The 26,854-nt window shown below is 39.2% G+C and overlaps 1 protein-coding gene and 1 long non-coding RNA gene across 3 annotated transcripts; both read right to left on the bottom strand.

Annotated features, from left to right (window-relative positions):
• Positions 1-12,055: 12,055 nt before the first annotated feature.
• Positions 12,056-14,553, bottom strand: LOC137583490 (uncharacterized). Of its 2 annotated transcripts, none has more exons than XR_011033417.1 (4): positions 14,035-14,553; positions 13,121-13,284; positions 12,960-13,062; positions 12,056-12,885 (listed from the first exon to the last, which is right to left on the bottom strand). It is a non-coding gene; the product is annotated as an uncharacterized lncRNA (long non-coding RNA). The 2 variants fall into 2 exon arrangements; XR_011033418.1 differs by having other exon boundaries at positions 14,095-14,553.
• Positions 14,554-23,626: 9,073 nt separating this feature from the next.
• On the bottom strand, positions 23,627-24,691 carry LOC137583612 (E3 ubiquitin-protein ligase KCMF1). The gene is made up of 2 exons (XM_068298702.1): positions 24,629-24,691; positions 23,627-24,561 (listed from the first exon to the last, which is right to left on the bottom strand). Exon 2 carries the CDS (start codon positions 24,539-24,541, stop codon positions 23,702-23,704), a length of 840 nt encoding a protein of 279 aa, XP_068154803.1. The 5' UTR covers positions 24,542-24,561; positions 24,629-24,691; the 3' UTR covers positions 23,627-23,701.
• Between the last annotated feature and the right edge of the window lie 2,163 nt (positions 24,692-26,854).

The raw sequence follows: 26,854 nt of genomic DNA, 5'->3' as shown, positions 1-26,854 counted from the left end.
TGAACGAAATGTGACGAAGCAGAAGCTTATAAAGGCGTTGCTAGTGCTGGTCGGCAATCGATGACTACCCGTATCGATGATTATCGATTATTTTGCAGGAAACCATCCCAAATATCGATGGTTTCCTACAAGTTGCACAACACTTCTTAAAACATTATTCTTGTTTTCATTATGATTTGCCCACTAATATATGTATGCTAGAATATACTAAACATAATTTTACCCTTATTGGAGGTCAACGCAAGAGGTATGTATGTATGTATGTACATATATCCCATGTTTTGCCAAATATCTAAAGGTACCTGTATAAATGGGTAGGTGTAAATAGAGGCCCTTATGTAAACAAAGTTGTCACCTTCTATATCCTTTTCATTTCTTTTCAGAAGCCTTGACTCAATGGGAGAACGCGGGACTCCATCTGGCTTGGCTCCTTCGCCTTGTCCCCTCCACTCAGTCAGTCAGCCAGCTAGCAAGGCAGCATTTCCGCTCTCCTTTTGTTTGCACTGGCAACAAAAACTCAGCGTGAGATAGTTAATTTGTTTTCACTTCAGCAACAAGAATATGCCAGCATCTCAATCCACTCACCCCTCCCACACTTTCTCCATGGCGTCAAGCACTTTTGGCTCATTTATTTTCCGTTTGACGCCTGAGCGCTGCTTATTTGCACAACAATACGAAGATGTTGGCGTTGACGGCGATTGCGACGCCAAAGACGGCTAGAAAGAAATAGCCGCTGTCAAACTCATCAAATGACAGCAAGAGACAAGAACAAGTACATGTCCCAGTGCATATGTCGACTGAGCTACACCCTGTAGCTAATTTAGATTAATCAGCTAAACAAGAAGGTTGCAGGGAAGTCACAAGGACTTTCCTTGGGCAACACTTACAGGGTATTTGGCAAAATAAAAGTGTTGCTTGCACGGTGCGGACGGGGTGGGTGGACACTTGACAATTGCGAGAACGAAAAAGAAATGGTCACAAAGCAAAATTAAAAACGCAAAAACAAAACAGAAGAGAGCCAAAAAGAGAAGACAGGACAGAAGAGTAAAACTGGTGAGGGGGGTGGGAGGAGGCTGCTAAGGTGTGGAGGAGGCGACTGACAGTCGAAAATGTGGAGCAAGTGGCAGAAAGGAAGTTTTATGACACTGACAACAATCATCCAGTTCAGCAGGATGAAAATTGTCACCAGAGAAAAGAGACACATACCACAAAGAGAGAAAGAGACAGCAAGGGATAGAGAGAGGGGGAGAGGGATGGGCAGTCATGTCACGGGGCACAAAATGTTTCAATTTGGCGACAATTCATGTTTTGTTTTGGTTGGATGAGAAAAGTCGTGGCCAACGGGGGTTGGGTGGCAGGTGGGCGATTCATGTGGAATGGTGCCATGGGGGGGATGAAAAGGGAGTACATATTTTAATTAAATTGTTTGCCCAGCCGCCGCCTGCTTGTGGAAGGTATAGGACGGCTAAAAAAACTCGTCAACGGTTCATAAAAAGATAAGGTGTGAAATTTGCTGCCAAATACAAAGAAAATAAGAGAATTATGATAAATTTCCCACTCAAAGCGATGCCTCCCCCTTCTTCCACCGTTTTAGGATTCTATATATCCATCAATATTAGGATGCTTCTTTTGAGGTATGTATGTATGTACTAGTATTGGATCATTAATTTATTTAGTTGCTCCTTCCAATCAAATTGTTCATTTCTTCTTTTAGGGATCAAGAATTCATAACGGATCACTTGAGGAATGCTAGAACCAGTTTTAATCTGAGACATAATCTGAGTCATTTGGGATATAAAGTTTTTGTTCCGGGCTCTTAGTAAGAGATCGAGTTATACCGACCGAGCCAAGCTAAGTATAGAAACACAATTTATCCTGCTTCAGGCAAATTTGGTCGACAGTTGCGCCAAGTTACCATGAGTTTGTCTAGTTTGTCATTTGGTCTTATGAAGTTTAAGTAAATTTCTCAATGAATTTATAACTCGCTATCGATCTATGTACTTACTTTTCCATTGGCGAACTCCTAGTTACTTATCTTTGACTCCCTCTCTTTCTTTCTGTCTGTGTGTATTCTATGTCTCTCTCTTCCTCTGTCTGGCTTTCCTTTTTTGTCGCTATCTCTATAATTCTCTGTATGTGCTTTTCGGCATTTATTTTGGGCCTATCGTCAATGGGCCATAAATATAGCTTCAATGTTTCTGACCATTCAATTCCCCACTTTATCCACCCAATGTTCTTTTCCACTGTCTCTTCGTCTCCATCTTTTTCTCTTTCACACTCTCTCTTTCTCTATGCGTGTGTGGGGAGATCAATGAGATAAAATATATTTTATTATGCACACTGAACAACAGAAGAGCTGCAATTCAAAAACCGATTGCCACTAACCCAAAAAAAAAAAACAAAAACAAAAACGAACTCCTCTAACCAAAGAACTTTCGACCAAATATTATTAGATTTATGTGATATAAGTACTTCATGTGTGTGTGTGTGTGTGTGTTTTTATGGGTGTTCGTTACCATTTTGCCAACTCTCAATATTAATTATGCAATCGCATTCTATGGAAAATTCGCGGCTATTCACAAAATTTTCCCCCAATCGCCAATCCCCTCACTTGTCTCTTCCGATTCATCGTTTGCCACTTTTGGCCAAACGAACAATTAGGATTGCAGCGGCATAACAATGAAAGGATAAATGACTGGAGGAGAGGAGATGAGAGGAGGTTCCCCCTTGAAAGTGTTGTTGTTGGAATGGGGAAAGCTACTTAAAAGCCAACTGCAAAGTTTTGTGTCGATTAAATTTTGTGTTGGCTTTTGTGATTATTTGATGGCGAGCGAATGATAAAGAGTTCCAACAAAATAGTCCACAAAAATTTACTCATCGTTTTCCAATTTCTTTTTTCCATGGAAAACAGGCAAAATACTAAAATAATACTAATTAAACTTAGTACAGGCATTAACAGAGAAACTAAACAACAACCGCAGTGAACACGAAAGACACAAAACACAATACGATAAACATTTGTTGGAGCGAACAAGGACATATGCGGGTGTCCTTTTAGGAAGTTTTTACTGTATTTGCTTTAAATATAAATAAGTACATACATACTTATAATTTAATTCGAAAATTTATTTAAATGCAAATTTTTTGGCCATTTGGAGCAAAGCAAAGCTCGACTCAAATACACTCTGTAAAGATATTTTAGAAATAGAATTGGAAATTTTAAGTTTAAATTTTAGTTTTGGAAAATGCAAAAGCAGCAATTAGAAAACTGATGAACAGTTTTGGAAAAGTCAAAGCGAAATTGCTGAAAAGAACAAAAAAGGAACTAAGCTTGGCTTATTGTTCGAATTATCTGTTGGGAGTCCTGTAAAGGACTTTGCTGCAAAAAACTTTCTCAAAGCAAAAGGGCAGATGGAAAGAGATAGACAGAGAGAATGAAAACTCGGAAAAGTAAAACGAAATGAAATGATTTTCTAAGTAAGTGCAAATTGCGTTTTAATTAAAATGTAAAAATAAAATACACACCAAAAGCGACAAATTGACAGACTGACAGATAGCAAAACAGATAAAGAAAAATAAAAAGGAGAGATCCTAAATGAGATAGCGACAGAGAAAGGAGAACGAAATACCAAGAGAGAGAGAGAGAGAGAGAGAGAGAGAGAGAGGGAGAGAGTCGCCAAAAAAAAAAATAATTAAAATTCGAAAAGTAACTTGCAAAATGTTTTCTCGCCTCGCTTTGTGACATCTGCTCTACTCCAATGGCTCCACCTCCTCCTCCCTCTCCTCACTGGTCTCTCATATCTCCACTGACTGGTCATTGCCCCCCCCCCACTCCTTTGGCGCGCAGTACTTTCGCGCGCTTTCTACGTGACAAAGTATTAACTCGCTCTAAGCTCGCCAAACGCGTAAATGTCACAATTCCATTTATTTTTCGTATTTATATTTTCTTCTCTCAACCAGACACGCCCACTTAATGGCTGGAGCTCCCTTTCTCATTTTTTTTGTCCATGTCGTTTTCCGTTTTTCATTTTCATTTTCTTTCTGATTTTTTTTTTTTTGTATCATTCAAAACTTGCCTTATCAGCGACAATTTTATTTGACAAACAGTTTTCCTCACGCGCCCAAGGTTTTCTTTTTCACTTCTTCCTTTTGGAAATTTTCTTCCTCAATTTTTTCCATCAGGCTAAGTGGGTGGCGCTTGGGTAGCGATGGACAGAAGGGAATGGGGGCTCCTAGTGTATGGACGGCATAAAAATGCAAACTTTTTAATTGGGTTTTTGTGTGATCACATTCGCTTGTTTGCCACCCTCCCCCTCCCACAGAGGGACTAAGGCAAGGATGGCGATGCCAGGAGGAAGTGAAACCACGATGATGGGTCCGAGCAGCCGCCATTTGACGTTTTGGTGGAAATTTTAAGCCGCTTAGCTTGACCAAAACCCAAAAAACAAAAAACAGAAAAACCAAAATACCCGAGGCGAAAATTATGTAGTTGAGGGGTTCTCCATCCATAAAAGAAAAACAAATATATAAATTTTGCTAATAGCTGGGCCACAGAAATAGAAGAACTGATTAGTGGTAACCCCTAAGGTTAAAAACTAAGTTCATTTCAAAAACTAAGCCATTGCTCAGTAGATCCGACCTGTGATCAACCTCTGGACAAACGCCTTGAATGCGATCAAAAAGTCATTTCGATTATACATACAAAAAAAAAGGAATTGAAGGAAACGAAACGAACAAACTAACCTCTAGCGACCTGTCGTAAAAGTAATTGAACTATGTATTTATTGATTAAGCAATTAGCTGAAATTACACTAAATCCACAAAGATACATCTCGGTGTGTGTACATATACATACATACATACATACATACATACATACATATGTATACATATATGTACATATGTATACATGTAATAGTATAGTGTAGTAACTGTGAGGCAAGACCTATGCCAAACAAAAACCCCCAACAACTCGTATAAACTCAATACTGTTTGCGCCCTTCCTTCATCATCAAGCCCACTTTTTACTCTTTGCATTTTGCGTGTCCTTCCGCCCCTACCGCCGCCCATACCTAATGTGTGTGTGTGTGTGTGTGTACATATGTAAACATTGCACGCCACATACGCAATATCTATAGAGATAGATAGTCATAGCCCTAGTCGCAGTCATGGCCATGTGCTATTTATGCCAGGCACACAGTAAAACAAACACCAGACCAGACCAGACCAGACCTAACCCAACTTAAACCCCATTGTGGCCCCACGCCCCCCTGCCGCCCAATTCAACCTTTTACTAAGAGTTATAATTTTTTTTTCCCGCTGATGAAAGAGCATAACGAATGGCTTACAAGGCCTGCTAAAGCATATGAATACTCAACAAAATCGGATATACATATCTTACAACCGACTTCCCATATTGTTTTATACCACGGTCTGTAAAAATGCCAAAAGTTTAAAAGCAAGGGCACACTAAAATCGATATACAAATACATATTTGGGCACACTGGATATATACCATTTTTAACATATGCAAGAGCATATCCACAATCGGTGTAAAGTTTTGCCATAAACTCCCCCAAGTCTTGGCTTTAATTGCACGGCAAAGTAACACACACACACACACACACACACGCATATATACACAGACAGGCGATGGCATATATGTAGCATAAAATAAAGCAGATCAAACTAGAGAGAAAAGGAGCAAAGTTTTAGTTCGACTCGCATGTGTTGCCATCGATTTGGCCGTTTAAAACATTTATCGCTCTCATGCTCAGTAGATGACTATAAAGCTATGGGTAAGATGGCGGGGGGAGGAATGGGTGGAGCGACGGGATATCCAATATATATGACCAGCAATTTTGCACATTTTGCACAGTGTGTCACCTGCGCAGCTTAGATAAATTGCCCAAGATGAGGAGCCGAGTAGCAGGAAAAAAAAACAACTAACTTTCAGCCATCGGCGATTTGTCGATTTATGTGCTGTGAATTGAAATGCAGCCAAGGCAGACAGACAGACAGACCGAGCGAGGAAAATTGAACCGAACCAAAAAAGGGCAAAAAGCAGGGCGGGAATGCATAAAAAGAGAAAACATTATGAATCTTTCTCTCTTTGCCTCCGTTGGCTAATGCAAATGGTGCGCCAGGTGACATATCATCTGAGTCCATGTTTGAATACTATTAGGTTATTACCATCAACATCAGCAGGAGAAGTAACTCGTTTTAGATAACAACACTCTTAATGCACATGAGAGCTTTCGTTTCCTTAGAAGCACAAAAAAGGACTTGCAAAAATTACGTAACTAGAGCAAAGATTCCCTCCAAAAGAGAGAACTTACACCATTAGCAGGGGTTTCCAATACTTTGTTCATGCTTGATTACTTTCTTAGGGAACATCGAAATTTATACGGAGTCTTACTAGGTGAATCAATCCATAATGGGTTATAATTTACCGGCCATATTCACTTGAATCTGAGGTTACTGTTGTTATGGACAGCAACAAATCTTCAGTCAAGTGTAGTGATTAAATTGATATACTCTCTTTAGTAGTTAGAGTATATACTTACACATATTTAGGTATATAAATGGGCAAAGCGCTGAAGCGTAAGCGACACATTGTTGGACGTTAGACGCGTTCCGTTAGCACAGTCAAGTCCAGTTCAGTTCAGTTGCCGGTATCACCAACACCAATGCCATGAAGTAGCAGCAGCAGAAGAAGAAGTAGAAAAAGGAGGATGAGGTGGCGGAGGATGAGGAGCAGGAGCAGGAGCATAACAATGCCAACAACAACATTGTTGACCCCAGCTGGGCCGTAGCCTGTCCAACTTGTCGCTGTGATGATTAATGGCCACCAAACTGATAAATCAACTTTGTCGCTGTTGCTGTCACTGCACAAACACGCCGCAAAATGCTGCTGCTGCTGCACCACCCCGTCACCCCGTCACCCCACCCTGTCCTCCTTCCCCCATTCTGGCCATCTAAGTCCAGTGGTTCAGTCTAGTCTCGATGTTCCCACCCATCGATATGGTCTCGCTTTGTTTTTATATCCTTCGTGCTGCTGCTTTTGGCCAAGGCTAGAGCTAGAAATTCGATTCGATTCGTTTCGTTTCAATTCGTTGCGGCTCACTTGAGTTTTAGCTAATGTTCAATATGTGCCACGCCCATACCATGTGGGTGGCAAGTGAGGTAGGCGAAAAGTGGTAGCTTTCCAGACAACATATGCAAACACGACAATTTTCAAAACGTCAGAAGCGATAACAACAACATCTAACTGAGGACTGGCGGGGACACGCCAAAAACAAAACAAAAAAAAAAACAAACAAAAAACAAGCAAATTTCAATTCATCCCATTGTCTACCGGAAATTATTTTCCGACCGAGGCAGAAACAAAAGCTCTACAAATTCCAGCAACAGGCTAGAAACGAACGGTTAATGCACTTTCCCTCTACATACATACATACATGTAACTAGTTGTCACGCTTACTCGTTGTTTACCTACAAACTCTATGTGCAATGTGTGAGTTAATAACGAGTAAAAGTAAAGAGTTCACGTTGCCAGATACTTAAATAAGTAACGAATACTCGTTAACAGCTTATTCGTCGATTAACTACAAGTTTAAATTGTATATCTGCAACTCGTTAGTTAATAACGAGTAACCTAAAGGAAAGAGTAATCAGTAAACTAGACACTAGCTCTCGTTACTTTAGTCGTAATAACTAAGTTGCCTTTATACGGTTGTTCATAACCCAATTCTTTGAAAGTGTCCTTGATCAACATCTATACTCATTGCCAGCGAGTGCCTTAACTAGCAACTTATAAAAGAAAAGCTTAATAGCCTTGGATTGGTAAAAAGAATAGGCCACCTTGAGTTCCAGCCCATTCAAAGGGTATTAAGGATTAATCAAACCACAAATAGATTTTTTTTTGAAAATTGAACTAGTAGACAACTCTTGGTATTTCCTGAGCATTCACCATGTATTCCACCATTTAATTGTCTCCTTTTTGGTTTCAGGTGTTTGTGTGTGTATGTGAGTATGTGTGTATTTGTGCGTGTGAGTGTGAGTGTGCGTAATTCTCAAATAACAACTGTTTGATGGCATTAAAGTCGTTCGCATTCCAGTGTTTCACGTTTCTGTGCATTCCATAGGATTCATTGGATTTTGTGCCATTTTGGCTCATTAGACACATTTCGTTGGCAATTAAGTAAATAATTTGTAAGCCACAAAACGTTGCAGTGACCGCGGTGGCTCGTCTGCGGTCCTCTCTACATACCCTCGAGCCGACCCTTGTGCCCGACCGCTATCCTTTCCTAGCGCCACTTTGCACATTTCCCCGTTCACATGACCTGTCCCTGTGCCGTTTATTATGTTGCCCGGCCCCCTTTTACTCCTCCCGCTCGTAGGTTCTACCATTCTCTTTGCCTTCTGTGGTCGCTGACTGTGGTAATTTATGTTACTGCACCAAGTAAATGCCGCCAAAGCACAACTCACATGACACAACACATACAAACACACACACACACACACACACAAGCATATCCCATATGCGTACATTTATTCACTTGCCTTTCTGTTTGTGTTTGCGCTTTTGTTGTTTTGTTTGCCAATTGATTTGAAAATCGCAACAACAATGAACGTAGCGAACCGACGCCTAGCTAATGCCAAAAACATTGCGTTTTGTGCTATCCACCTGCGGCCACGCCTTCTTTTCGATTCACTCACCCGCCCCTGCCAACATCTATTCGCATCAAATCACCCACCTCCTACCATTTTCCAGCTTTTGCGTACGCATTGTTTGCATGCCCCTAAAAGTATGCAACTCGCATATTTAAATTTTCGCAAAAGCGCTGAGGTCTTTTCGCCTAGAATTTTTGGACGAACACACAGACACCCAAACGCGCGGCGCCCACGCACACACACACGCACACACACACACACACACACACACACACACACACACACACACACAGACACAAGCAAGCCGCCTCTAACCCCAGTTAGACATGAGTTGCTTTTCGGTGTTCTGATTGAATTTCATGCAAGTTGAGATTTTTCTTCGGAGTTGATTTTTTGTTGTTTCGAGTTTTCTCCGTTTTGAAGAAGTTGTGTTCGTGAATTGAAACTTTTGATTGGGTTAAATGAGATAAATGAAAGCAACGGAAGGAGGGAAAGGTATAAGGGGAGTGGATAGAAAGTCATGCTTGATCAATTTTAATTAAAATATATAGATCCATTTCTGCATATGTGCATTTTTTTTGACAATTTTCAAAGTAATAAAGAAAATTGATAACAAGCAAAGAAGTAACGAGTTACCATTACAAGTTGTTTTAGAGAAGTAACGAGTAAACCAAAGTTGCCAACTTTTACTAAACTTTAACCGTTTACTCGTTTCGATTTAAAGACTTTTGTTAACTCACAAATTTCTATCCTTTTAATCGAATTAAAGCTGGATAGAAGAAGGTGAAAGGGAAAAGTAAGGAAGTATTAAGGAATTGCGATAACTTCGTTTGTTTTTAGATCAGATGATCGTATGGAATAGTTTTATTTGTTTGTGTTATTATCCTTTGGGTGGGATCGGAAAATCCTTGTTCTTCAGAATCACGCACTTAAAGTCTTAAAGCTAGCACCGTTCGGTCGTTCTTCCTTGGCTGGGTCCTGGTCCTCCGTCGCTATTGCCATGGACCTAGCCCTGGTCCTGGAACTGGCTGGCCTGCCTGCCATTTTAATTGAATTATGGCGGAGCTGGCAGAACTTCAAAGGAGACCTCTGCCTTGCTGATAAGAACAAAAGTATGTTGCCGCATGGAATTTTCCCCCTGGCATCGGGTTTGGGGGTTTTCTTTTTTCAAATTAGAAAACGACAAACGGGCCGGGCACGGGCTGGGGGCACTGTGCACAGCACTGTGGAGCAATAGCTGATTATTAAGTTGAAAAAGGAAGTTAACACAAATAAATATTGCAGAGAAATGTGCATGGAAAAAAGACCGCAGATTGACAGAGATAAGTTTGTAAGTTTTTAAAGAATCATTAAAGAATTAAAAGGTTTACTTGCATAGTTTGTTACCACTGCAAAATCGTGTGGTTTGGCGTGGTATCATCGCATTTCAAACGCATTTCGTCTACGTGAGCGGCGGGGCATTGCGAGTAGCTCCAAGTAGAAGAAGCCGCCAAGTTTCGTAGGCCATGGACCTGTTGCAGGGCAACTTTCTTAGCCGTCTCTCCCACCCGTTCATTCTCTATCTCGCTCTTACTGGTTGTCTGTCTGTTTGTCGCTATCTTGGGCTCCGTCTACATCTCTGGTTGGCATTCTCCTTTAAGCCTTGGCTGGAGGCTCCTTGAGGGCGCTTGGGCGGCTTATGTAATGCATTTCGTAAGAAGAGGCAGCAACGCCGCAAATTATGCCAAGAAACTTGTTAAACTTATTAAAACGAAACCTCAGCGTTAAGTTGCCAAGTGCAAATACACATGCTGGGTACTGCCAGTGGGAAAGGACGAGTGGAGAAAGTGAGCTGGCGGGCTGCATTGTGGGTAAAGACGGAGTAACAACGTCACGGCAAGCGGTAAACAAGTGGGGCGTCTCTTCGTTTCCCTATCTATCCCTATCCCTAGCTCTGTGTGTTTGTGTGACAATTAAAAGACATGAGCGCAATGAGTGGATGCGGGAGGGCAGGAGAATGATGATAGTGGGAGGAGGAAGAAAGAGAGACACATCTTGTGGCTGCAGTAGCTATCATTTACTTTGTAGCCCCAACGAACAACGAAAACAAACTGCCTCACCAACAACAACAACAGCAATAACAGCAACAACAGTGGCCAAAAACCAAGTTGCTGCCGCAAAAGTTTTTGGGCCAACTTGAAATCTCAGCTATGCCGTAAATCGAGTCAGACACTCCTCAAGCAGGCGGCGGGCAGACTTCACTTGAGTTAAATTTTATGAGAGACACAGAAGAAGAACTGAAAACACACAAAATTTCAACAAAACAGCAAAAACTAGAGAGTAAGAGAGAGAGAGAGAGAGAGGAAAAAAACAATCCAAAATAAAAGTAAAAATAGAGGGAAAAACAAAAATGCACAAAGAATAATTGTACCCCCTGCCACTTAATGAAGTTCATTTGCAGCAACAACTAGAATAATTAGCTGTGAGAGCTTAAATCGTATAGAAATTGTACAAAAGTTTTTAAGCAAATAAGTTTCGCACACAGAAAGTAAGTGCTAATAAATTTGCTTCAACATATTTCTAGCAACTTGGCCATAAATACAGCTCTGTTTAAAGTTTCTTTTTATGCCCCGAAACACAAACCAATCGCTAAAATTTCTTCTTTTAAATGAGTATTACGATGTATGTGTCTAGTAACATTCTAAAAGTTTCACTGTCATCCAAGTTCTTTAACGAATAAAGTTTGGAAGACTATAAAACCTCTCTTCTATATTGCACAATGGATCAAGATAGTTTTTCCAACTCTCTAACTTTCAGCATGATAATACGTAGAGTGATTATAATAGTCGGGTAAATTAACATCTAAACACACACTAACTCAAAGGTTACTTATAAGAAAGGTAAGCAAAAGTTTGCAAATCGTTCAAACTTGACAGAATTACAGATTCACAGAGAACAGTTTGATCAAACCCCAACGATTGTTGATAATGGCTATCTCCATCTCCATTGAATCTCCGTCGAATGTTGCCAATACTGTAAATCGAGGTTCAAACGAAATATTTAAGCTCATTTGGGTCATTCTAATAATTACAAACTGTCCAACCTTTATCGGAACCTAAATTAGGACACCATTGAGAAACAAATTGGAATGGATAAAATGAACAACTCGAGAGATGTCTTCTTGCCGCCAGGTCATTGAGGCGCCTTCATATACATACATACATATGCTGGGAGGAAGACTTGCCATGACACAACTAGCTAACAGCAGCAAGCGATGCTCATAATAGATCAGAGAATCGTAAAAGAACAATCTTTTGTGAATCACATAACACATTAAAGTACGCCACGTGATCCATGTTACATGCCACGTGCTTTGCCCTTGCCCTTGCTCTAACTCAAGTTTTTGCTCTTGCAGAGATTTATTTTGCAGAAAATGTGGTCTTGGATTGTGTTGCCAGACAGCTAGACAGGCCACCAACCGACCAACCAACCAACCAACCAGCCAGCCAAGTGCAAACAAGTGTTGAAAATAATTGTCCAGACACACAGAGTGCAGAGCACAGAAGGCATTCAATTGCAGAAGACCAAAAGATCAGATATCATTCCAAGTTGGTCATTGTCTTTGGGTTGCTTTTTGTGGTGTTTTTCTTTTTTGTGTTCCATAAAACCACAGCAGGAATGAAGGATAGAAAGGTTGGAGACTGTGGAGAATGGTGGAGGAATCAATGTCGCTGCCACATTCATTAATCAACTTGCTAAGCAGCGTGAAGCAAAAGCAGAGGAAAATCATCATTATTATCATCAGCATCAGCATCAGCAGCATCTCTCGGTTGGTTCGTCCTCGTCGGTCGGTTGGTCGGTTGGTCGGTTGGTTGGGCGGTCGACGACATTTGATGGCAACAGCTTTTTGGTGTTTATAATTACAAAACCCAAAAAACCGAAAGTTTGATTTCCAGTTCGAAAAGTTGATGACATTAATGAGCTAGCTCTGCAATCCACAGCTCCCCCTTTTTCTCTACCTTCTCCATGTAACAGAATTGACAAATTGCTGACTCTGTCTTTGCCCATTCTAATCCATGGCCATGTGTGAGCCCGCCAACCGTGCTTTTGTGCCATCTTTAAACGGAAATTTCAATCACGCCTTTAAGCTCGTCGTATTGTTGGGTAATTGGACAAAAATAATGACAGCAACACACTATGAAATTCACTCTTTGCGTGTCTCATGCAAAACTGCAAAAAAGGAAACAGAAAAATCGACCACAAAAATGTACAAAAAAATTAACACCAAAATGACCAATATTTACTTTTGGTTTTGTATGAATTAGTTAAGTGAAAAGCAAGAATAGTATGCTCTCCAGTTTCATTCGAAATTTCAGTTGTCCTTTTAGATCCAAATGAATAGAAAACCTGAAGTGACTCAAAAATCTATTTAATATCCTGTGAGTATCGTCCTGGCAGCACTTGCCGTTTTTTCTACAGTTGCAGTTGAATAAGATGTCTCTAGTTTGGCACATTCTTTCCAAAGTCTGTGAAGAATTGGTAGATCTAGGAAATCCAAGATAAACTTCATACCAATATTCGTTTTGGGCCCAATCGAAATTTTCTGTTTTTGTATGTTATTCCTAAGGTCTTGAGTATCGAGATTAATTATTTTTTAGTTTTATTATATCACAGTTTAACATAATGGAAACATAAATTTAGATAATCAATAAATGTTGAGGGAAAAAGTCAAAAAATCCTTTTCATTGCTTCAATCGATGATTAAATTTTCTTTAGCATGATGTTGCTTAGAACTTTCAACAAATTTTCAAGTTATCTAAAACTATTTATTTAATTATTATTATTTTTTAATTTTCAGTGTGGACAGCTATCGTGTGGGTGTTGGTGTGTGTGACTGTGTGGGTGTGTGTGTGTGTGTAGCAAGTCAAAAGTTGTTGGGGTTCGTTTGCCGGTTTTATTCATAGTAAAAGTTTAGTCTGGCATTTTGACTTTTCTTTCCTTCTTTATTTTTGTTTTTGAATTGGAGAATCATGTGCGTGTTAAAACATTTTCGTAGGCCTGCCTGACTACCGACTGTGGACTGGGAAAAGTTTCTTACATACATCACCGCAACATTGTAAAATGTTGTTAAATATTTTTTCTATTATTGGTAGGTAGCTACCTCACAACCCATACACACATACATACACACATACATACATGCCATTTTATCCTTTATCCCCTGCGCAATTTGGGTTATGCAACGTTCTTGCTTTTTGGTTAAACTTATAAAATGTCTGACGACGTCAACGTTGCGCCTGTAGCCGGTTGCCGGATGTTTAGTGCAAGCATTGCATACACACACACACACACACACATACCCCTACACATAGAGCTCACCTAGAAAAAATTAAAAGAAAGTTTTGCAAACTTTGGCGAACTTCACAGCACTTCACTTGCCTTCGTTTCGCTTCACTACTTTTGTTGCTTCGTTCAACTTCAACTTTTGTCGGCTTCTGTCGTGTTTTTTGGTTTTTCATTTTGGTTTCCTTCCCCATCCGTTGGCTCCTCAAGCCCAAAACCTGCAGCCAGTCATTCAGTCAGTCAGTCAGTCAGTCAGTCAAGCAACAATACAAAATACAATAAGTTTTATAGTTTTTACTCCAACAGTTTTTGCATTTCTTTTCTTGGCCGGGGTTTTTTTTTTTTCCACCCATTTTCTCCTCGTTTGTTTTTTGGTTTTCGTTTGTTTGGAAAAGTGTAACAAAATTTTGTTCAATTAAAAATTGTTTAAGAGATCTTTCGGTTACTTTGGAATTCATTAACTCAAGTGTATTGTTTGTGTGAATCCACCAAAGTATTTAATTGCTCTTGCATGCAAATGTTTAAATTTTCTCTTTGTTTAATGTGTTTTTTGAATTAGAAATATTTACAAAGTTGACATTGGCTTCTTTGAAAACAACTGACATTAGAAGGCCTACTAAGACTCACTTATTTAAGAGAGAACAAGCGAATCTCTTTTGAAAAAAGTTTCATGCAAGTTTGCTTTGAATTGAGTGTCAATTTTGTTTATTTTCATCAAGTTGGCCTTGCCAATTCGAGTTGAGGCAAGGCCCTGGAGAACGCCCTGACTAACATTCATTCTAAACACGAGCTGGTCGAGTGAGCAAGAAAACAAATTCTTAACTTAATTTCAATATATTTAATATACATTCGTATATTTTGTATTACTCGCGGTAAAAATGGAACACAACATTGTTTGGCCGAACAAAAATTCACATTGGCATTTGAAGCCGGTCGAAGTAATGAAGATTCCTCCCAATGGAACATGGGACAGTCTGATGTATCGCGTTAAGTGCTTCTTTTATCCTCCATACGCCGTAGAACGCATTGACATAATGTACGAGGTGGCCCCCCCGATATCGGACCCCATTGTGGTAATCACAACTCTCGTTATCTTTGGGCTAATCCTTGTAGATATTTTTGACGCCATCAAGCTTTATTTTACAAATGTAAGTCTAGGAACTATGTATATAGATTATGATTGGCCACAAAGGAATTTTTTCGTTTCAGTCAGAGGATGAACTTGTGGATGCTCCACCACACATTGAGGCAGATATCCCAAACGTGGGCGATGGTCCCTTTGAAAGGGAAAAAGTTAATTAAAAATATTTCAAAACAAGCGTTAAAAATAGTTATCTAGGGTATCGAAGGATGTGAAGCATTGGGGATGGAATTATTTATTGTTTATTGGTAAGATTAGTTACCACTTATCAAAAGCGAATGCGATATAGTCCGTAATATTTATCCTTGCAGTTACTTATAAAACGTTTACGAGCAGTGGTTAAGAACTCATTGGCCATTAATTTTGGATATGTGAAAGGAAACTAGGATTTACGATTTGTATTGGAAGTCCCCAGTTTGTGATCAGTGACAATTTACGAAGTGGAAGCGAACTGATATATAAAAGAACATTTAAAGCACAGAAGGATAACGTCTTCCGGGTTAAACATCGTTTCTTGAGCACTGACAAGTAGAAGAAGAAATTGGGGATTTGCGACCAGTTCTGAAGTAGTAAATTCTTGGCAACGAAATCGGGAAAAAGAAGCACTGAGGGTGAATCGAAGAAAAGTCAAAATTAAATGTCCTTTTGTTGAGATGGGGGGAGATTAAGCGGCAGGTGCTTCCTGTTCATATAAAATTGTTGCGTTTTGCGGTCAAGTTTCTATTTAACTGCTCTCATTAAAATTGCGTATCCTAGTAACAACTGGTGATTTATTTTGTATATAGTTTTGTCCTAAATTCTAGAGTAGATGCCGAGACTTCTCTTCACTCTGCAACGAAATTAGTTGATGGTTTAATGGGATTGAACGAGAAGATTTCTTTTGGAAGTAAGTAGCTCTAAATTGGATTGTAGAAATGCCAAGGGAGCTGCATACATATACGATTTGTAAATTGGGTCTTAGAACACCTGCGGATGTGGCTGCTCAGCCACGCCTTCTGCTTACTATTATGTCTCAGTCCCACCCCTTCATCATCTCTTGCCTGCTATGGCCATCATCCATTTGACTCGACCATAACAACACCAGGAGCAACAGAAAAAAGGAAACAAAAATGACCAACACATTTTGCGCCTCAATAAAACTGTCAACATTATAAAGCGCCACTTAAGAAATGAACAAAAGCCAACAACACAACAACAACAAACAAAACAACAACACAATAATCGTATGTGTGTGTGTGTGTGTGAGAGAGAGAGAGAGAGAGAGAGTGAAAAAAACAATAATCATAAAATTAAAGCCAAGCCAAACAAACAAACAAATGAAACCCAATGGCAAAAAAAAAGGGCCAGGCAAAAATTAAATAAATAAAAACAAAAGAGGAAAACCGCAAACAATTTTTTTTCATTTCTCTTTTGGTTTTTTTTCTTCTTTGTTTTTGTGTATATTTTATTTTATTTTGTTTTGTTTAGCATGACGCATGGAACACGTTGACATTGTTGCTGAAAACTGCCACTAAATGTCAGCAAATGAGGGTCAAACACACACACCCACGGTCACACATGCCGACACACACACACACACACATAGAGAGAGGCCAACTAAATATTGTAATAAAAAAAAAAATTCAAGAACACACACAAAAAAAAAAGGGGGAAACAACTTTTTGTTTGTGTGTGTATTTGTGTGCTTTTTTTAATGAATTGACCGTAAAATGAACTTGTTGATGAGTCTTATGAGCTGACCAAAAGTGCCACGCCCCGTTTACCCACACGTCCAGTTAGCGTGGTCATTTGCAATAAAAAAGGATTATGAGCTGAAGGACAACCCCGAAAAAAAACACCAACAAACATATAAATATTTATAAATGGGTTAGTTGGATGGCCAAAGAAAAATGGAGAGCAAAAGGCGGAGAGAAGATGATGTGGTGGTGACCGGGAGAGGGTCAAGTGTCAGTGCCATTTAACAACTTGCCGCAAACTGTGGTCGGTGATGGGATAACACACGCACACACACACACACACAGACACAGGACTAGGGGGTTAAAAAAAAAAAAAAAAAAAAGGTGCGTGCTTCTGCGTAACTACAAAAAAAAAAAAAAGAAGCAATTGCCTAGCTTAGGTCACAGCATCGACTGCAGAGTTACCCTACAGCAACAAATCTTAGATTGCTTCTGCATGCTCTGTTTTAAATTATAGTATACAGACTAAAACGTTAGTGACATTGATCATGTGATAGCTAAAGTCAACTATTGAATCAGTAAAAATATCTCTTACACAATATCTGAAACAACCATACTTAACATCTGATTCAGAAAGCTTGCGATAGAACCCTTTAAAACTTTATGTTTTAGCTTGTGTTAGCACTTTAGTCTAGTCCAAATGTTTGCCCTCTTATCGGTTAACAATTGCTTTCTGAGAACAAACAAATCAAGCTTATCCCATCCGGTTTTAAATCAATCAAATAATCAAGAAGTTACTTCAGTTTGGAGCACTGATGAAACTTTTCATTGATGGAAATTTCTCTCAATATTACTCATTGTTACATTTTCACCTTGAAATTACGTTTTTAGAAGACTTTCTTAACGACTTCATGATTATAATGATATAGAATCAGATCAATATTATCCACACTAAATTGATTATAGTTATTTATGGACTTTTTATGTTTATGTTTAAATTTAGTTGTTTGCATTACCCGACTTAATTGCTGTCATCCATTAACTTGGCCTAGAAACAAATAAAAAATATCTATGCAACAATTATATAGAGTAACAGAATCTCAATATTCCATTGAAGCGGCTTTCCTACTGTGTGTTGTCCTTTCTAGCCTTTTTGCTGGATCCATATTATAGCATGCAAACCTTGATAAAGTTAGTGTAAAAACATAATTTTGTTTTTTCTTTCACTTTAGCCCGCTGTTGGTTAGTTCTATTTGTTGCCTTGTAACATTTTGAGCCCTGCCTTGGTCAGCACAGTTCATGCCCTTGACATCGTTCTTGCTGGTGTCGTCTGTCGGCCAAGTTGTAGGAATACTAAATAAACATACACACACACATACATACACATACATACATTTATGTACAAGCATATTCCACATGCAATTTGAAACATGAAACATATTTTTCGCCATGGAATTGGCGAGAGTAATAAACATAGAGCCAAACACACAGAAGAAAACAAATTACAGAGACTATAAGAAAAATGGTGCAAATGGAATTTCATGAATACTGTTGGACACATACATACACATACATACATACATACATTTCCAACTGATTGTGAATCCTTTTTGTTTTTACGTGTTTATACATTTTAATCACATTCAGTATTTGAATAAGGTGCGATTCCTTTGATAAATATTTGCATTTTGTTACTAAATTGAAACTGATTTGCTTAATGATCTGCATATTTGTTTGTGTGTATGCGTGTATGTGCAGAATTTGTAGCATACATTGCAGGGCCTTATTTCGCTTATTGTATTTTTTTATGGATCAAGAAGCAACAATTGAGAGATACACACACACACACACACACACACACACACACAGTCAAAACAGAATGACAAAGTTTCTACATTAGCAAACAGAAACTGTAGCATACATTAGGGCGCACCATTAGCCACCTCTCTCGCGGTAACTTCTCCTCCTGTTACTACTGCTGCCAACGCTTGCTTTGGGTTTGTTTTTTGTATGATTTTGCGGCTCATTTGGTTTTATTAAAATTTGCACGTTTTTCACGCTTATCAAACGATGATACCGAACCGCTCAAAGCTCTCTGATTGTGCCCCCATCATCCACACACCCACACACCCACCCACCAATCCATCCATCCATCCATTCACCTCTACCCGACCAGGAAGAGTCAACCCCCATATCTGTATGATGTTCACTTCTATGCTAATTTTTCCCCACAACCGACAAAATAACAAAAAAAAAAAAAAAACCGAGAAGAAAAGAAATGAAATGAATAAATGTTCCGGCTGTAGATTTTTGGGTGGGGGCATTTTATTATTGTTATGTAAATTTTTATAGTTTCCCCATCATTTAGTTAACCACCCACACCCCGCAGCCCAAGCCCTTCACCAACCTGGCACACACACACACACACACACATACACATCCCACAATGCCTTTTCAATTCAAAAGTCGGTGTGGTTTTTGCCTCCTTTCTCTCAACTTTTGGTGTGTTTGATGTAAAAAATTTAATTTTCATTGAATTGTACACAGAAAGAAACATTTTGTTTTTTTTTTTTTTCGTTTGCGAAGGGCAAAAAATTAACTTATTCAGGATGCCTCGTAAATTGATAGGAACTCTTTTAGCTGATTGTTTTGTGATGCTTTCATTGCCGACTCCAAAGGAATGTTGGTGATTTTTCATCGTATGTGAGCCTGCTATGGGGTTATTTTTGTTGCCAATTATTTTAATGTTTCAATACTATTAGCTTACATAACAAAATGGAAGAACAAATGCTACTTCAGTAATAGTATTGTATGCAAATATTTTAAATTTATTGTTTAAAAACATAAAAATGTGTAAGAAGGTTAGATTTAGATACTTTTATTGGTACGAACAAACACTTTAGCTAGTTTTGCTAACGAAAGATCACTGAAAGTCCGGACTAATTATCTGATAATCTCTAATTTAGAACTTATGAATGCATTTTTTCTTAGTAGATATATTAAAGCACAGTTTAGAAATAACCCTGTCAATTTTAGTATCAGATGAGGGAATTTAAAGTGTGACTTGTATAAAATTTATAATTTCATAGCATTTGTAGAGCACTTAGAGAACTTGCCCATCGGAGTGCTGCTTTCTAGCTCCCCTTCTTTAAGGACTTACATTTCTGCCATCCTTGTCATTGATAATCCTCTTCAGCAGCTTTAAGTTCTTTGTAGTCATGATTTTAGCTTTTTGGTGGGAACTAGGCTTTTATCGTTTGATTGTCACCAAAACTCATGATCTCTTCACAGTGGCTAAAGAGGGAAGCCTCCATATTTAGAGATCTTCACTTTATCTTGGCCAAAATTTTAAAAATGGTTAAAATTAATCAAGCCGCGGCCTTTCTTTTAGTGTATAAGCAAATGCATATTTATTGGAATCTCTTCGGTATAGCTCTGTGTCTGTCATTTGTTCTAAAAATTGTATGCAATAAATAAAAATTACACGTTGAACATAGAAATTTTCTTGTTGCTTTGTCCCTTTTGGTTATATATGTTGTTGTTGTTGGATTTTATCTGCCTTTTGTGATCTGTATTCAGGACAACAACAATGCCAAAGGCAAGAGGCGTGTCCCTTTTGCCTTTTGGCTTAACCCTTTTGCCTTTCTTAGGGGCCTTTTTTTCTTCTCTCTTCTGGTTTTTTTTTCGTTTTGCTTCGCTTTTTGCTTGTTGCTACTTCTAATTGGATATGTTCGATGTCGTCGTCATCGTCTTTGGCCTTAAAGAAATCCTAGAGAAAGAGAATTGAAGTGGGAGCAGAAGTCTTGGGGAAAAATGTCGCTGGTAACTCTTTAGTTTTTTTTTCATCTTTTTTCCTTTTTTCTCCCCTGTGTCTGTGTTTTCTTTTCCTGTTTCGCAACCCTGCTGGGCAATCAGAACTTATGTTTACCCCAATTAAGGTGAACACGAGACCGTTTTTGCGATCCAATGAGTTAGAAACAAGATAAAGGACCGAAAAGCCTGAACAATACAGAAAAAGTAGACGAAGGAGCAGACGGTGGAGATGGAGTTGAAGTCGATTGCAAAGCCAGGGTCCTGGACCCAGGACCCAGGACCCAGGACCCATGCATGTTTATGTGTTGTCCTCATCCTCGTAACCAATACGCAGCAGGCACAAACAATGCCGGTATAGGACAGGATAGGAAAGGATAGCCAGAGAGAGCAGAGCTGCCGAGTAGAGCCCAGAATAGGACGCGCGCGGTCCACATACAGGAAGCCCAAGCAATGATTAAAAATTGTGCAAGCGTGTGGCATGTGGCGGAGAAGGCGCTGGGAACGGCGGCCAACTGAGCCAGTGGCTGTGGTTTCCCATCATCACCCATCATCCCCTTCCCATTTGGCCATCATCTTCCCATCACCGAAGCAAAAGTCACAAAGTCGCAAAATCCAAAAACCAAAGTCGTTCGTTTTTATTGCCATTTGTATGCGTGAGGCCGATTGTCCCTTTACCAAGTCGTAGGTAGCTATCTAGCTACATATATTGGAGGTCCACAGTGTGGAGGCGCCTGCGTGACATGATCGTGAAATGTGCTCCAAGGATTGAAACGAAATTTTAATCAATTTATCAAATATACAAAATTAATCTTTTGCCCAATCTCTTACCAAATTGAATGTCCTTAAAACTAAAGTTCAATTGGCTGTGTTTTAAACATTCTACTTTGTAGACTTGGCTTAAAGATTGACAAAGCTAACTCAGTCTATATTTAATTATGAGGACTGACGGGACATTCATATCGTATTATTATAATAATTTTTGGTATTTTGCCAGTTATTAAAGGTTTATTTGGGATTTTGTTAAATCTAACAAAGTGTTGTATACATTTGGCTGATTATGTGTTTTTGTCAGTATAGTTTGAAATAAATTCGATTATATTCGAATTGCTAACGTGACTCACGCACTCAACACACACAAGCTAAAACTCTTTTTTAGTTTCATAGTTACGACATAAAGTTTGTCAATCGTGTAGCCCTTTTTATTTTGGTTGCTTTTCGATATTTTGTGTGTTTTGCTACACTCAAGTCCTGGGCTCGTAATACTCATTAGCCATAACGACATAGAGGCAAGCAGGTAGCTGTAGCTGTTGGCCATGTTGATGTGTTCAGGTCTAACTATGGCCGACCATCAGCCAGATCAAAGCCCATCAAGTGGGTTACAAACAGTACACGGAAAGATAGAGCGAGTGAGAGAGAGACAGAGGGGGAGAGAGAGAGAGAGACAAAAAACAAAGAAAGGAGGTAAAACCTGGACGTGGTCTATGTGCGCCTTTCCACTATTTACACAGCTCATTTTATCTAGTTCGATTGGCAATTTATCTGAAAATGTTTTGTCTCTCTATCCTTCGCTCTCTCTCTCTCTCTGTGTGTCTCAACAACGATATCTCTCTTACCCCTGTCCCAAACTGCTTTTGTTGTTTGCCTTTGTAATTGGGAACTGGCTAACAGCAGAATATCGGTTTTTGAATCTTAATTTCTTTTGTAGAAAAACATGAAAATCAAAGAGGTTTTTCGTATGAAAAAATTAACTAAGCAGAGACCCAAACCCATGTGGGGTAAAATCGCAACAAATGGAAATTTTGTCAAGCTTGAAATCCTTTTATAATGACAAAAGGTTTCCACCTCTAAGCCGATTACAGCAACAACACACACAAACACACACACATATACACACAACGAACGAGGCAAGCAACTTCAGTTTCAGTTTCAGTTTTTGTGCTTTCTCCTTTCCGTTCAAGGCCAGAGTATACTTTTAGGCACCTGCTGTGTTTTAGTAAAGAGTGCCAAAAAGGAGGCATGTAGGTGGTTGGGTGCGGTCGATGGTTCTTGGGTAAAGGGGTGAGGGGCAAACGCATTTCGAAACTCTGCCCTGTCTGCGGTGCCTACTTTTGTAATTAGTTTGAATGCGCGTCGAGTGGATAAAATGTGAAATGTACAAGTGGAAAGTGTATGTTTCTGTATGTGTGTCTGCGTGTGTAAGTGTATAGAGCAACACCACCAAGGAAAGCTAAAGAAAGGACGCCAAGTAAAGTATACGAAGCAAACATACCACTAAAAGCTCAACATTTACAGCCTTACGTGTAATTCATTTTTATACTCCTTCACAAAAAACAGCTTAACAAAATTGGTTTAGCTATATACAATATGTGCATATATAAATATATATCCTAATTGTCTGTTAATCAAGATGCATTTCCTATCCAATTGTAACTAGTCAAAATATATATTACGCTTCAAACAGATTAAAATATGCAAACTAAAGCTATCCATGAACCAAATAGAAAAGGATCGAAGCTTAAAGAAAACCCTAAAAGGTTCATGCAAGACCAAGGCAAGGATGTTTGTCGCACATCCACATAGAGTTAAACGAAGAAATGAATGTCTTCTTAGCGTCCATGGTATCGACAGATTAATCCGAGTTAATAAGTCAGGCGAGTCTATTTCCACAAGTAAAATCTTGTGCATAAACCAAAACTAAGCATAATTAAACGTTTTTATGAAGAAGGAAGCCTAATCAAATGAATACGAAGGCAAACTGATATGGCGAAGCCTCAATGATCAAATAGCAAGAACTGCTTTGGCTAGAGATTAAAAAAATTTTAAATCTTTACAATCTTAAAGTTTTTAGTTAGGGTAAAAAACGAAAACGAAAGTGTCCACTGAGCCACTGCCTTAATATATGATATCAAAAACCACAGAAAACAAATTGCATGGATACTAACTTTTCCATGAATACTATACGCAAATGTACAGATGTATTCTTAAAACAAATTCATAGTTTTGCATTGATGTAATCATTTTTAATTGGCCATTTATTAAAATACAAATGGGGATGTCAAATCATCAATATAATCTAGTCGCTGTCTTCGTACACTTCACTATCGGTCAGATCCTCGGACTCGGCACGCGGTGGAAGCATTAAGAGATGCACTGTCTGCTCCGAAGCCTCTGTCGGCTGTGGACCCTCAACAATCTGCACATGATGGCTTTGAATGGCATCTCCAACATTGACAGAAGATGTACCTAACAATCCGCTGCTGCTAGAATTATTGGCATTGCCATGAGCACCCGAGGTACGCAAAATACTTGGAGATGAGATGGTTCTATATTGAAAGCCATCTGTGGCAACTGTACCACCGGTGCCACTGTTGAGACTGAACGGTGAAGTACCGAAGGTACCACCGCTACCTCCAGCAGCTCCGCTTTCACCACTAGGACCAGCATTAGTACCACCGGCAGAAATATTTCCGGAAGCACTGAGACTGCTCATGCGTAATATACCCTCGCCATGATGCAAATTCAAATGGCCTACAATATTGATCACCCATTCGGGATGTGTGGATGCCAAGGTAACACAGAGTGGACAAATGACAGCCGTGCAGTCGCCCTGATGCTTGGACTGAGCATGCTTAATTAAGTCCTTGCGTGTGTGACCCATCTCACCGCATATGGGACAAGTGAAGCTATCCGCACATAGCTCCGGGATGGGTTCCCCAGCAAAGAACAATTCGCGTGCGGCCCGATCCAAGAGACACTGGAATGGATGTGTACTCTTATGGTCACCTATCTCCACCTTACTCTCATGGCAGTCAGCACACAAGTCGAAATCCTCACAGCGCAAGCATTTGTAACGATAATAGACCAAGTTTCCAGTACCACATCCATTGCAATGTACATTCCAGTGAGAAGCCATCGAGATGCCGAAATTAGTATCTAAGGATTAAATGAATGATAGTGTAGAATGTAGAAGGAAGTTCTTACTTGTAGAAAAATAACTTACTAAACACAGAACTTGGATACCGATTCGAACGATGCAAAGTCAATTAATGAAAAAATTACTGACCTGTTCCCAACTTACTTCCTAACGGATTGACAGTAGAAGCAAAGCCTATTTCTCTATAAAAATCGATAACAAAACATGTCGTTTATTATATCGACAGGTTTATTTCATGGCTTACTTAAAATCACAAAAAAGTATTTCAAATTGAATATACTTAAAACTTAGACTAACTTTAAACGCGCCGAAGTTTCGCTCCTATGACAGCTACATATAGACTTGCGGGTCTTACGGTCTAGGAAGAATATACGCGACGAAAGGACATGGCTATTAGAACTCCTCTCTTTGTGTAGTTTTGTGTAACAACTGTATATGGCTAATAAGAAGCTGCGTGTTGGAAAGTGGCCGTTAACTTTGGCCGTTTTTCCGCCATTTGGCACTTTCCAATACTTTAAACCTAAGTCAGCCAGACGATTTACTTCATTTCCACTCAAATTCTAAATATTTTTGTTTTATTAAGTATTGTAAGAAGTATTATTTAGAACTACATATACAAGAAATATCAAAGAATATTTGAATGCAAATTTTAGATTTCCTATTTGAAAACAGCGAAGTTGACTCTTATTGTTAGTCTGATTGGAAATATTTTGGTGTTTTCGCTTATTTAAATCAAAACAATTAATTTGAAATATATGAGAAAGATGTATCTAAGAATGACACTCTCGAAAGATTAAAAGGGTTTATTATTGCATTGACTTTGTTTGTTTATTATCCATTTTCTGGCTTCTATCAATTCGATTGATTTTCTTTGCGTTTTTATGTGCGATGGATTTTCGCATAATTTTTGCCAATTTTGTTGTTCTCTCTGGGGTTAGTTCCCGTTCCCCATGTAATCATTTCTCCTTTTTCTCTATTAGCTTTGGTTTCGTTTCGTTTCGTTTGGTTTGTTCGCGCTTTGTACATAAATTTCATGCAAATTGACTAATTAATTTTTGCGCAATGGATTCTTATCGTGCAATGCACCTGGAAGACCCTAAGCCAATATAATGCATATTTGCATAATGCATACAGTAGAGTAGAATAAAAGAGGGGAGAGGGAAAGGGAAGTCATAAGAGGCGCAGAGCAAGAAGAAGGTAGGGAAACGGAACTTTATCCAAAGGAGCTATAGGTAGCAGCTAGACGTAACCTAAGCCCACGCACTGAGTGCCTGTTTTTCAGACCTGGTCCCTTGGCTTCTCCTATTGCTCCTGGCGCCTCTACTTGTGCTTTCTGTCCTCTGTTCGGGCAACAAAACAACAATTTTAATGACGGATATTAAGCATAACCACACAACTGAACTATACGAGTTAAACGACGAGTTGAGTCGAGTTTAGTCTCAGTTGGGGGAAATACCTAGCTAGAGAAGGGGGCAGAGTGGGATGAATTGCTACCTATATACGTATACACACATATATATGTACATAAAAAATTTACAATGCTTCCGTGTACTCTCTTTATACCCTCCACTTATGGGTATACATAGATGTGGCTTAGCTTCTATGCTATTATATTTCGAGTCACTGTTGCATATATGAAGCTTTGTTGCAGATAATCCAACAACAATGGAGGAAGCTTTCTAGAACTAACTAAACGTTGGTATAACTTCAAGAAGAGAAACAAGCCAAGCATCACAGATCGTCCATATCGATGCATCTCCGAAGAAGAGCCAAGAAATCATTCTTAGTATCATAACTAAAAATGGTGAAAATTTATTTACGGATTCGTATAGGGTATTTCAAAGTTATTACCTTAAGGGAAACGTCTTTCACAATCTATATCTTTCTCTCTCTGTCTGTCTATCTCTCTCGCTTTCGGTCTCTCTTTCTCTCCCTCTCTCTCTCTCTCTCTTTCGCTGTGTGTGGCCCTTTAAAGCCTGCCAAATATGCTGATTGCAGCAATAATGATGATTATGTTTGCCTGGCCCTGCATGCGCGACGCAAATTTGTTAGCCAAAGCGGAAGGAAGTCGAAAGCATTGACAATGCCAGGCAACATGGTGTAAGGGACAAAAGGACAGAGAGGGCGATAGTGAGAGTTGGTCAGGGGACCTACAGGCAACAAAAGCAACGTCAACGACAATGACGAGCTGCAAAAGCATTTAACGACTTGCAAATGCGACGACTCCAAAAAGCGAACGTCCAACTTGACTGACTGACTAACTGACATACACACACACACACACACACACAC

Source organism: Drosophila tropicalis, unplaced genomic scaffold (genome assembly GCF_018151085.1).
Source record: "Drosophila tropicalis isolate 14030-0801.00 unplaced genomic scaffold, ASM1815108v1 contig_867, whole genome shotgun sequence".
NCBI lineage: Eukaryota > Metazoa > Arthropoda > Insecta > Diptera > Drosophilidae > Drosophila > Drosophila tropicalis.
The sequence above is the reverse complement of the archived record's forward strand: the minus strand, read 5'-3'. Positions and strand labels throughout refer to the sequence as shown.